Raw genomic sequence first — 12,465 nt, 5'->3', positions numbered from 1 at the left:
TCCTTATGTAGAGGTAATCTTCTTACCCTGCTCTTTCTCCCTATCCCATTTTGAGTCACCCCCCTTATATCAGAGAAGACATTCGGCATTTGTTTTTTTGGGATTGGCTAACTTCACTTAGCATAATCTGCTCTAATGCCATCCATTTCCCTGCAAATGGCATGATCTTATTATTTTTTTAGTGCTGAGTAATATTCCATTGTGTATATATGCCACATTTTTTTTATCCATTCATCCTTTGAAGGGCATGTAGGTTGGTTCCACAGTCTAGCTATTGTGAATTGTGCTGCTATAAACATTGATGTGGCTATGTCCCTGTAGTATGCTGTTTTTAGGTCCTTTGGGTATAGTCCGAGAAGAGGAATAGCTGGGTCAAATGGTGTTCCATAACCAGCTTACCAAGGGATCTCCATACTGTTTTCCATATTGGCTGCACCAATTTGCAGTTCCACCAGCGGTGTATGAGTATACCTTTTTCCCCACATCCTCGCCAGCACTTATTGTTCTTTGTCTTCATCATGGCTGCCGTTCTTACTGGAGTGAGATGGTATCTTAGAGTAGTTTTAAGTTGCATTTCTCTGATTGCTAGAGATGATGAGCATTTTTTGGTATATTTGTTGATTGATTGTATATCCTCTTCTGAGAAGTGTCTGTTCAGGTCCTTGGCCCATTTGTTGATTGGGTTATTTGTTTTTTTGGTGTTTAGCTTTTTGAGTTCTTTGTTCGCCCTAGAAATTAGAGCTCTATCTGATGTGTGAGGGGTAAAAATTTGTTCCCAGGATGAAGGCTCCCTATTCACCTCACATATTATTTCTCTTGCTGAGAAAAAAACTTTTTAGTTTGAATCCATCCCATTTGTTGATTTTTGGTTTTAATTCTTGTGCTATAGGCGTCTTATTAAGGAAGTTGGGGCCTAGCCCCACGTGATGGAGATTAGGGCTACTTTTTTTCTATTAGACACAGAGTCTCTGGTTTAATCCCTAAATCCTTGATCCATTTTGAGTTAACTTTTGTGCATGGTGAGAGATAGGGATTCAATTTCATTTTGTTGCATATGGATTTCCGGTTTTCCCAGCACCATTTGTTGAAGATGCTATCCTTTCTCCAGTGCATGCTTTTGGCATCTTTTTCTAATATAAGGTAGTTGTACTTTTGTGGGTTAGTCTCTGTATCCTCTATTTTGTACCATTGATCTACTAGCCGGTCTTGGTGCCAGTACCATGCTGTTTTTGTTACTATTACTCTGTAGTATAGTTTAAGGTCTGGTATAGTGATACTACTTGTTTCACTCTTCCTGTTAGAATTGCTTTAGCTATTCTGAGTCTCTTATTTTTCCAGATGAATTTCATGATTGCTTTTTCTATTTCTATGAGGAATGCCATTGGGATTTTGATCAGAATTGCATTGAACCTGTATAGTGCTTTTGGTAGTATGGTCATTTTAATAATATTAATTCTGCCTATCCATGAGCAAGGTAGATCTTTCCATCTTCTAAGGTCTTCTTCTGTTTCTCTCTTTAGGGTTCTGTAGTTTTCATTGTAAATCACCTCTTTTGTTAGGTTGATTCCCAAGTATTTTATTTTTTATTTTTTGAGGATATTGTGAATGGGGTAGTTTTCCTCATTTCCTTTTCGGAGGATTTGCCACTGATATACAGAAATGCCTTTGATTTATGGGAGTTGATTTCATTTACTAGTTCTGCCACTTTGTTGAATTCATTTACTAGTTCTAGAAGTTTCTTGGGTCTTCTAGATATAGAATCATATTGTCAGCAAATAGTGCTAGTTTAAGTTCTTCTTTTCCTATAGTTATTCCTTTAATTTCTTTCCCTATCTAATTGCTCTAGTCAGTGTTTCAAGAACTATGTTGAATAGAAGTGGTGAGAGAGGGCATCCTTGTCTTGTTCCAGATTTTAGAGGGATAGAAACCAGTTTTTTTAGAAGAAACCTAGGCCTGTTCTGAAATTTATGATAAAACGAGATTACTTACTTTATTGATTAAGCTGTTATAAAAATAATAATTTAAAATTTCATAGATTAAGTTAATATTTCCATATCTTATGACAAGAACATTAATTTCATGAAATAGGAGATTTATTTATTTATGCATGCTGGAGATTAAACTCAGGCCCTTACACATGCTAGGCAAGTTCCTTACCACTGAGCCCCAAGTCTTGATAACAAAATATTTTAACTTCTGTTTATTTTCTAAATAAAATTGCCTTTTTCTTTTCCTTCCTTCCTTCCTTCCTTCCTTCCTTCCTTCCTTCCTTCCAGGGATTGAACCCAGGGGCACTTAACCACTGAGCCACATTGAACCACATCTCTAGCCCTTTTTATTTTTTATTTTGAGACAGGGTTTCTTACAGCCTCGCTAAATTGCTGAGGCTGGCTTCAAACTTGCAGTTCTCCTACCTCAGCCTTGCAAGCCACTGGGATAACAGGCGTGCACATGGTTTTCTTCATTTGATATCATTTCAAACATGGTTTTTACCCTTAGAGAGCTTCTTGTTTGTTTAAGAAGCAAACCAAAACATTGGCAAAGCACAATGGCAATACAAGACAAAAGTCAAGGCAGCAACAAAATTTATTGCAAGGTGGAGCACACTAAATTATGTAATATAACTGGGACAAGCAGTAATTGCTGATTAAGTCCATTTAAAATGGTATACTGCTCATCCCATATACTAGTGTCACTCTTTTGTTCCTCCATAGCTACTCAAGGTCTCTGGGATCATGGTGTCCCTGTTATAACTGACATTTTGTTTTCATTGCAGTTGTCGGACAAGTAACCGCAAGAGCTTGATTGTGACTTCTAGCACATCTCCTACACTACCACGACCACACTCCCCACTCCATGGCCACACAGGTGAGTGCTTGGAGGTTAAGAAAGATTGGATGAAAGAGTGTCCACAGAAGCCACTTCAGTACATTACATTGTCATATCACTAACTGAAGCATACAAGAGTTTATAAGTTTTTTTTCTGTAAAAGAATGTGTTTAGTCTGCTTTTGACTCTTAGTAGCTTCTTCCCTTGTCCTCTCAACATTCCTTTTAGACTTGTACATATTTGGGGGCCACGTGTATATCCTGGGTCAGTGGCCAGGATATATCTTTATATATGCTAGAAAAATCTTTATAGTTTATTCCTGATTTTTTAAGTTTGTCAAGAAGATATATTAAATTATATTAAATTTAATATATAAAAATTATATTAAATATGCAAATAAATTTTAAAAAAGAGTGAAGTTAAAGAGTCTCAGAGTATCCTATGGATGCAAATATCAGAATGTATAAGATTTGAGAATATAATCTAATGTCAAATTAATGTAAGGCCCTGGGTTTGATCCTCAGCACCATATAGTGTTTTCTACCATGTTATGGCTCCAGTATCTTGGGCCATGTAATGAAGGTCCAGTAACATTTCATCCTACCATGCCCAAGGATCAAGGCTCACAGAAAGGAATCTGGTTAACTTTCTCCCTATTAGACTAGGAGGAAACAAAAATAAGAGGAATATTTGTTTCAAATTGATTTTACATATTGGAATTGAAGCACATGACTTCATGCATTCAGACTGTCTTCCATCTGGAATATGCATTCCAGATAATGTAAGTACCAATTTATATGCCTCTGACGGAGGAATATATAAAAATGATGAGATTTACATGAACTCAGCCACATTACTACTTCCAGGGAAAGGCAAAGACTTCATTTGAGGAGTTAGCGATGTATTTGGTCTAGACATATTCTTATATCCCATGGGAGCCAGATCCAGCTTTGTTAAAGGGACTGCTGTATTGCTACATTGTTCTTTGCTACACACTGTTTGTATTAGAAATTCTAAACCTGGTGTTAATGGAAATGTAACAGACTTAGACCCATAGGAAGCTGTTCAGAGATTGCTGCCCAGATTTGGTAATTCATGAGTACTGTAGTCCTAAACCTGGACCCTCTCTTTGGGCAAAAAAAGGGGGATATTGAAGTTGTGAAACAGGTTGGTATCAAGCTGAATAAGATAGGTCTTTTTCTCTTGGGTTTATCTTCTTGCTCATAGTTTACTGAGTCTTTGAAGGGAGAAAGAAAGAATGCATATGGATTAGTTGTCAGGACCCCTAGAATCTAGGGATTCTGAAATTGAACTTTGTCCTTGGAAGAAAGGTCTCATCTCAAACACTGAATTAGGTCATATAGTTTCTCCTGCTTTTGTAATTTGTAAAAACTCAGCATGCATCTGACCTGGCCTTTTCATCATATAGAAATAAATTTAGCTTGTCTGACTTTGTACATAGTTTCACAACTGTAATGTGAGTACTAGGCAGTAATTACTACTGGCTGCTCCTCTCTGAGATGATTATCTCTTTATTTAGATTCCTGGCAGTTAGAGTTTATGACTAAATCTTCCCTATTCAAATGGCTTTGATTGAGAACATCACCTGGCCTTTTCAGTCTGCCTGGATCCATGGACTGTAACTCCATTTTTTGAGTTAACATGTGTAACATGCTTAGAACTTTATTAAAGTTAGGGTCATCTTAGTAATCTACAGCAAAGTCCAGGGGAGGGGAGTAATTGACATTAAACACCCAATCCATGGCTCTAGACTATATTTAACCAGCTATTGAGAAAAACAGCACTGATTTTCCTCCCAGAACAAATTTGACATTAGATTGTATTCTCAAATCTTATACATCCTGAAATTTGCATCCACAGGATATTCTGAGACTCTTTAACTTCAATCTTTTAAAATTTATTTGCATATTTAATATAATTTTTATTATATTAAATTTAATATAATTTAATCTTTTTGACAAACTTAAAAAATCAGAAATAAACTATAAAGATTTTTCTAGCATATATAAAGATAAAAATGTTATTAAAAATAAATAAGTTTCTGCAAATCAATTTCTAAAAGAAAAACAGAAATTAAGTAAAAAAGTGTCTTTTAAAAATGTAACCAACAATTTTCATGAAAGTGGAACTTGTATAAGGCTACCCTGTTTGTTGAATACATCAACCCATAGGGAAGTACATAGCTGTGTGTGCTGCACGTAGTATTCAATCTTAAATGAGCTGCAAGTGACATTTATTTTACTTAAAATATTGAACACGAGAAGTTAATATATTTTGTCTGAAATTGTTCCATTGACCAATAGCATTCGTTTTTAATTCAGTCAGACAAATTATAATGTTACTCATATATCTGTATTAAAGTAAAAGGAAAGAAGGCAGGAAGGAAGAAAAGAAAGGAAGGAGAGAGAGAGAAATAAAGGATAAAGGAAAGAAGGAAGGAAGGGAGAGAGAGGGAAGCAGGAAGGAAGAGAAAACAAATAAATAAAATACTGAGTAAATGAACAAATGATCACTTTTGTTCTAAGAAAATTCCATATGTACTTAAGCTTTGTTAGGGTCAGAAGTATACATAAAATTCCTATGTTTAAATTCTAACCTCAACACCTCAGCATATGACTCTACTTGGAGATAGAGTCTTTTTTTTTAATATTTATTTTTCAGTTTTCGGTGTACACAACATCTTTATTTTATTTTATATGGTTCTGAGGATCGAACCCAGGGCCCCGCGCATGCCAGGTGATCGCGTTACCACTTGAGCCACATCTCCAGCCCCGAATCTTTTTTTTTTTAATATATTTTTTTTTAGGTATAGATGGACACAACACAATACCTTTATTTTTATGTGGTGCTGAAGATTGAACCTGGGCCCTGCCCGTTCTAAGTGAGCGCTCTACCACTGAGCCACAACCCCAGCCTCAGAGATAGAATCTTTAGAGAGGAATTAAGTTAAAATAAGGTCATTCAGGTGGCCCTGACCCAATATGACTAAAGCCTTTGTGAGAAGTGTGTGTTAGGACATACACACAAAGGAAAGATTTTTTTTTTCTCCAGAAATACTTTTGATCCTTTATGTTATTTCATTAATAATTGACAACTTTTAAATGAAAAATCTTGTTCTCTGGGAGGAGAACATTGGTTTAAACGAACAATGAATTTAAATCTATTCTCTTGTATTTTCCATTCTTATTACTCCAGCATGTGTTTATGTTTTATATGTGTTCCTATATGTAACAACATATTGTGTAATCAAATAAAATGTTAGAAATGAATAAGATTTCTGTTCTATAAGAGGGGAGTTTTATTGAGTCAAATGATAGGGCTTACATAGCCTTTTTCTCTCTTTTATTTTAATTAAATTATTTATTCTAATTTGTTATACATGATGTCAGAATGAAATTCATTTCATATTATGCACATAGAGCACTTTAACTTCACTCTTAAGTCTTGAATCTGTTGAATAACATGAGGTCTGTTAATTTGAAAGTGGTTTTAATTATTCCATATATTTCAGTGCTTATGTAGTATTAAATATCTGCATAAACAGCTTTCAGCTTCAGTAAGACCAAATCAGTAGATACTTAGCCATCTGGAAATGGAAATTTCCTAGTTCTTTTTGTTTGTTTGGTTTTTGTGGTTGATCAATGTTTCTGAGGCTCAAACCCAGGGCCTCATGCATGTTTGGCAAGTACTCTACAACTGAGCCATACCTCCCGACATCTCTAGTTCTTCCTTTCTTTCTCCTTCCCTTCCTTCCTTCCTGTAAGCAAAACTAAAGACTGTACAGAGATATACCATGAGCCCCCCCACTCATATATAGGCTTCTCATTATTAATATCCCCCACCAGAGTGGTACTTTTGTTATAACTGATATGTACACTAGTACATCATTATCAGCTGGTCAGTAGTTTACATTAGGGCTTACTAGTGGTGTTCCTATATATACAACTGTGTATTTAGTGATATGTTTTCAACATTGTAGTAACATACAGAGTATTTTCACTGCCTTCACTGCTCTATTCTCTGTCAATTAATACTTCTCTCCCTCTAACCCCTGGCATCCATCAGTCCTTTTACTGTCTCTATAATTTTGCCTTTTCCATATCATGTAGTTGAAACCATATGGTATTTTGCCTTTTCAGATTAGCTTCTTTTATTTAAAAGTGTATTTAATGGCTCAAGATTCAAACAGCAGGCGTACTGCTTCTCAGTGAGGTGGGTAAGAGGGAATTCACTGAAATTCAATATTGTAGAGTCAGAGTCCTTTAGAGGCTCTGAGCCAATGAACAAAGAACAAGAATTAGTCGGAGCCAAGCCTGTTAAGGCAGCAGCAGCAACACTGGATAAACACAGAAGGGAATGATAACACGCAGAGAGAAATACACAGTGGATAAATTTGGAGAGAAAAAAACCTGTAGATCAGGGGCTGGGGATATAGCTCAGTTGGTAGAGTGCTTGCCTGTCATGCACAAGGCCCTGGGTTCCATCCCAGCACCACAAATAAATAAATAAAACCTGTAGATCAGAAAAGCAAACTGAACTTAGCTGATCCAGAGGCTGCTCAGTGAAAAGTGAGCCATATTTCCCCCCCCCCCATTTTTATAATAATTCTTTTGAATTCTTTATCTGATATTTTATCTACTTCAGTATCTTTGGGGTCAGTTGCTGGTGAATTATAAACTTAAGGAGGTGGTGTGTTACCTTGTTTTTTTTTTATTATATTTCTTATGTTCCTATGTTGGGTTTTATGTATCTATTAGAAAGAGTTTCTATTCCACTCTTATATGTAGGCCTTTTTAGGGCACAGTCTTCACTTGCCAAAGTTCCTAGAGCTATCTGGATTGAGACCCCCTTTTAGGTGTGGTACCCACAACTCTGTGTTAATTTTCTGTTATTGCTGTAGCAATGGACATCTGTAGTTGAGACCTAGGGGCCCACCCCTAACTGTTTCCACTTGGGGTCTGGTTGTTAGTTTGAGTTTTTGTCTCTTGTATTCTTTATATTGAAATATAACTGAAGATTGGGTGTCATTAATTTGTGGTTGAGCAGCAAAGTCTGTACCCTGTGAACTTGTAATGTCCCTGTAGGTTCCTAGCAGCTCACAAAACAAGAGGTAAAAAACAATAGCAACAACCAATGTAAACAATATATAACATTAAATTAAATACCCAGTTTCTTCAACATTAATTACTATACACACAAAATGGTGGGGTCAGCAATTGTCAACAGTAAAAATAATAACTGTGAACTAGATCTGGCTTTAAAACAAACAATAGGTGTCAATTATGTCATCCACAGCAGTAATGATTGTATTAGCCTTAATTGTGGGGGTAGGATTTATATAACCAATTAATTCTAAAAGATTATAAAAATACAATTTAATTAAGAGGGAAAAATGTGATAGGAAAGTAGAAAGAGTTTATAATTTCAAAAAGTCAACAGAGAGAATGCAGAAGAGATGTAGTAGGTGATGGTTATAAGTTCAAAGAAGAAAAAATAGAAACAAAAGAAGAGAGGAAAAGAGAATAGTAGAATTTGTTAGCAGAAGAGGGAAAGAGAAACAAATGAAAACAATATAAAACGAAACAAAAATATACAAACCAAAACTCCTAACCCTCAAAAGATAAGGCAAGGAAAAATAACTACATTTAAAAAATGCTAAAAATGAGAGAAAAAGAAACAAATATGTATGTATGTATATGTCCATGAACAAATCAGCACAGCAAGAAAACACACACACACACACACAGCTGAAAAGGAAAAAAGAATGAATCATTTCCACTGAGGTGGTCAAAATAGTTGATGAGAATGGATGGTCAGTGTCTATATCTGACTGTCTTTCTGTTTATTCTTGAGCTATGTACTGACAGCGAGAACAAGGACTGGGGGTTGCTAACCCTTTCTTTTTGTGTTGCTTTCTGAGCTGCCAGCTGAGTAACCCAGGACTGAAGCTGGTTGAAATGAGTCGCAGCTTCCCTTCTCACCAGTATGAGGTGGGATGGAATGGGAAATACTGTCAGTTGGAGTTTTGTCTAAAAAGACCAAATTGATGCACTTCCAGAGTAGGCTGCTGCAGAGTTCTGTGAGGGGAGTTCTAGTTGGTTGGGATTAGGTCTAATCAAGCCTCAGGGACAATGTTGGTGGTATCTGCTCTGGAAAAATTAGATCAACACACCCTGCAGCTGCAGCTTGGCCACATCAAGATGGTAAGTCAGCTCTCTGTTGCTACTTGAGAAACAGCACTCTTGAAGCCCCAGTGTACAATGGCGCCCTCAGGATCAGCTAAATTCAGGCTGCTTTTCTGAGCTCAGGTTTTTCCATGCCAAATCTTTTTCTGTGTTCTCCCTCCCTCTCTGGTGCCAGTGCTGCTACCACTGCTGCTATCATTGCTGCTGCCACAGTCAGTTGGCTCCAGTGTACTTTCTTCTTTGTTTAATGTACCCAAATTTCTGGGTCTCTAAGACACTCTGACTATCCAATATTGAATTTGAATCTCAGTGTTGTATTTCTTAGTTGGCAAGCTGACAGGAACCATCTTGAAAGGCCACGTTGCAGTTTACTGCTGTGGGAACCCAGAAGATCAAAGCAAGCATTGCCATACTGTCCCAGCAAGTGCCTACCTTATGGTCTAGGGTGTACCAAGCAGAATGCATCTGGTCTGTCTAGACAAAACTCTGATCGACAGTTCTTACCATTCCGTCCTACCTTCTACTGGTAAGAAGGGAATAATGAGAGCTATTTTAGTCAGCTTCAGTTTTAGGCCACTCCAGCTGGGAGCTCAGTGAGTAAAACAAAAAGAATAAGAGGTTAACAACCCCCAGCCCTTGCTCTGGCATGGGCATGTTCTATTTCTCTTAGTACAGCCTGAGAAGAAACTGAAAGGACAGTCAGGCATAGGCAGTGATCATCCATCCTTGTTGATGGTTTTGACCATTTCTGTGGAAAAAATTTTTATTTTTCATTAAGAATCTTTTTTTCCAAAAAAAATTAAAAAATTTAAAAAAAAAAAAAGAATCTTTTTTCCAGTGGGCACAATGGTGCACACCTTTAATACCAGCAACTTGGGAGGCTGAGGTTGGAGGATCACAAGTTCAAGACTAGCCTCAGCAACTTAGTAAGGTCCTAAACAACTTGTGAGACTCTGTCTCAAAATAAAAAGTTGAGGGCTGTAGATGTAGCTCAAAGGTACTGTGCCCCCAAGTTCAATCCTCAGTATCAAAGAAAAAAAAAATATATATCTTTTTTTTTTTTTTTTTTTTTTGGTGTGTGTGTGTGTTTTCTTACTGTGCCAGCTCATTTTTTTCCCTCTCATTTTTAATTTCATTTTTATGTGTTGCTGAGGATCGAACCCAGGGCCTCACATGTGCTAGGTGAGCACTCTACTGCTCAGCCACAACCCCAGCCCTAGGGTTAAGGTTTTTGATTGTTTCTCTTTCTCTCCTTTCTTTCCCTACTATCAGCCAGATTCTCCTGTTCTTTCTTTCTCCCTCTACATTATTTTCCTATTTTTTTCTCCTCTTTCCTTATAACCATCACTGACTGCACTCTCTCTATTCACACCTTGAACATTCTAAACTTTCTTCTATTACTTTTTTCGCTCTTACATTTTCTTTTCTCTTAATGAACTGTATTTTTACCATAATTTAGAACTATTTGGTTTATATAACTCCTGCTGCCATCACTCATGTTGTTGCAGTTATTAGTGCTGTGGATGATGCGGTTGGCACCTGCTTTTTACTTTAATCACAGATCTAGTTGATGATTTTTGTTTTTTCCGTTGGCAATTGCTGCCTCCCCATTCTTGTTCTGTGGTAGTTAGTGTTGTGAATGTAATAGTAGGCACTGAGTGTTCATTCAATTCTATATATTGTTTGCTTTGGTTGTTGCTATTGTTTGTTTTGTGCTTTTCTTTGAGGTGCTGGGAATCTATAGGGACACTACAAATTCATAGACTAGAGTTTCTGCTGCTAAACTGTTTCTACCCAGAAGCACACCTTGTTCCACATACAAATCAACCACACTCAAACTTCAGCAATACTTTAATACAAAGAATAGAAAAGCATAACCCCCCCCCCCAAATTAATGACCAGGCCCTAAGCAGAAATGGCTGGGTGGAAGAAGATCCTCGATCCCACTCATGGACCCACTCCTATAGCAAAAACAAAATTAACACAAAGGCCGTGGATACCACAATTACATGGGGTCTCAATCTACATGAAAAAAATAAGGTAACACAATTCCTCCTAAAGTTCACAGTTCACTAACAACTGACTGCAAAGCTATTGAGTGAATGAGATATCAGATAAAGAATGCAAAGAAGGATTATAAAAATAATCGGTGAGGCCAGGCAAGGTGGCCCACGCCTGTAATCCCAGTGGCTCAGGAGGCTAAGGCAGGAGGATTGTGAATTCAAAGCCAGCTCAGCAAGGCACTTAGCAACTCAGTGAGACCCTGTCTCTAAATAAAATACAAAATAGGACTAGGGGTTGTGGCTCAGTGATTGAGTGCCCCTGAGTTCAATCCTTTGTTTCCCCCCCACCATAAAAAGATGGGTGAATTCCAAGAGAACACAAACACACACAGAACACACAGAACACACACACACACACACACACACACACACACACACACACCCTGAGGAATCAAGGAAGTCAGTGTACGATATGAATAAAAAAGTCAATAAGGAGATAGAGGTATTGCAAAAGAACAAAATAGCAATCTTGGAAATAAAAGACACAATAATTCAAAAGGTTCAGCTGAAATTTTCTCTAATAGTACCATGCTGAAGTCAGAATTTCAGAGCTGGAAGACAAGTAGCTGGCCTTGAACATTTATTTAGACAGTATTAAAGAAAAGAAAATAAGTAAACATGACCAGAATATACAAGAACTCTGGGACAATGTTAAAGGGCTAAATTTAAGAATCATTGGAATTAGAGAATTGTGAGATACAGGTTAAAGGGATGCATAACCTCTTCAGGGAAAAAATAACAGAAAAATTCCTAACCTTGAGAATCAGATGGATGTCCACATATAAGAGACATTCAGAACCACAAGTAGACAATATTAAAAAAGAACTTCTCCATGACACATTATAATTAAAATGCCTAACACATAGTAGAATTTTAAAAGCCTCAAGAGAAAAACATCAGATCTATACACCAATAATGAATCTGCTGAGAACCCAAATCAGCAGATTCATTCACAGTAGCCTCAAAGAAAAAAAGAAAAAGAAAGAAAACAAAACCTAGGAATAAATCTTGGTTAGACAGTGAAAGACATGTATAGTGAAAATTATAGAATATTAAAGAAAGAAACTGAAGAGACATAAGAGGGAAAGACCTCCCATGTTCATTGGTAGACATGATTGATATTGATAAAATGGCCATACTCCCAAAGCAGTATACAGATACAGATTCAATGCCATCCCCATCACAATACCAATGATATTCTTCACAGAACTAGAAAAAACAGTCCTAAAATTTATTTGGAGAAATAAAAGACCCAGAATAGTCAAAGCAGTTCTAAGCCAAAAAAGCAGCTGGAGGCATCACAATGCCTGACTTCAGCTATCTAACTACAGAGCTATAGTAACAAAAACTGAACTTTGCTGACAAAA

The 12,465-nt window shown here is 36.8% G+C and overlaps 1 protein-coding gene across 8 annotated transcripts in view; it reads left to right on the top strand.

Moving 5' to 3' along the window:
- Nucleotides 1–12,465, top strand: part of Mast2 (microtubule associated serine/threonine kinase 2) — a 183,379-nt gene that overhangs the window by 120,525 nt on the left and 50,389 nt on the right. For all 8 annotated transcript variants that reach the window (XM_076860506.2, XM_076860505.2, XM_076860504.2 and 5 more), the window contains one exon: nt 2,777–2,868. In XM_076860506.2, coding sequence (XP_076716621.1) covers nt 2,777–2,868 — 92 coding nt within the window. The remainder of the gene's footprint in view (nt 1–2,776; nt 2,869–12,465) is intronic.

Source organism: Callospermophilus lateralis, chromosome 7, assembly GCF_048772815.1.
Source record: "Callospermophilus lateralis isolate mCalLat2 chromosome 7, mCalLat2.hap1, whole genome shotgun sequence".
In the NCBI taxonomy this organism is placed as follows: Eukaryota; Metazoa; Chordata; class Mammalia; order Rodentia; family Sciuridae; genus Callospermophilus; species Callospermophilus lateralis.
Note: the sequence above shows the minus strand (reverse complement) of the source record. Positions and strands in the feature narration are given on the sequence as shown.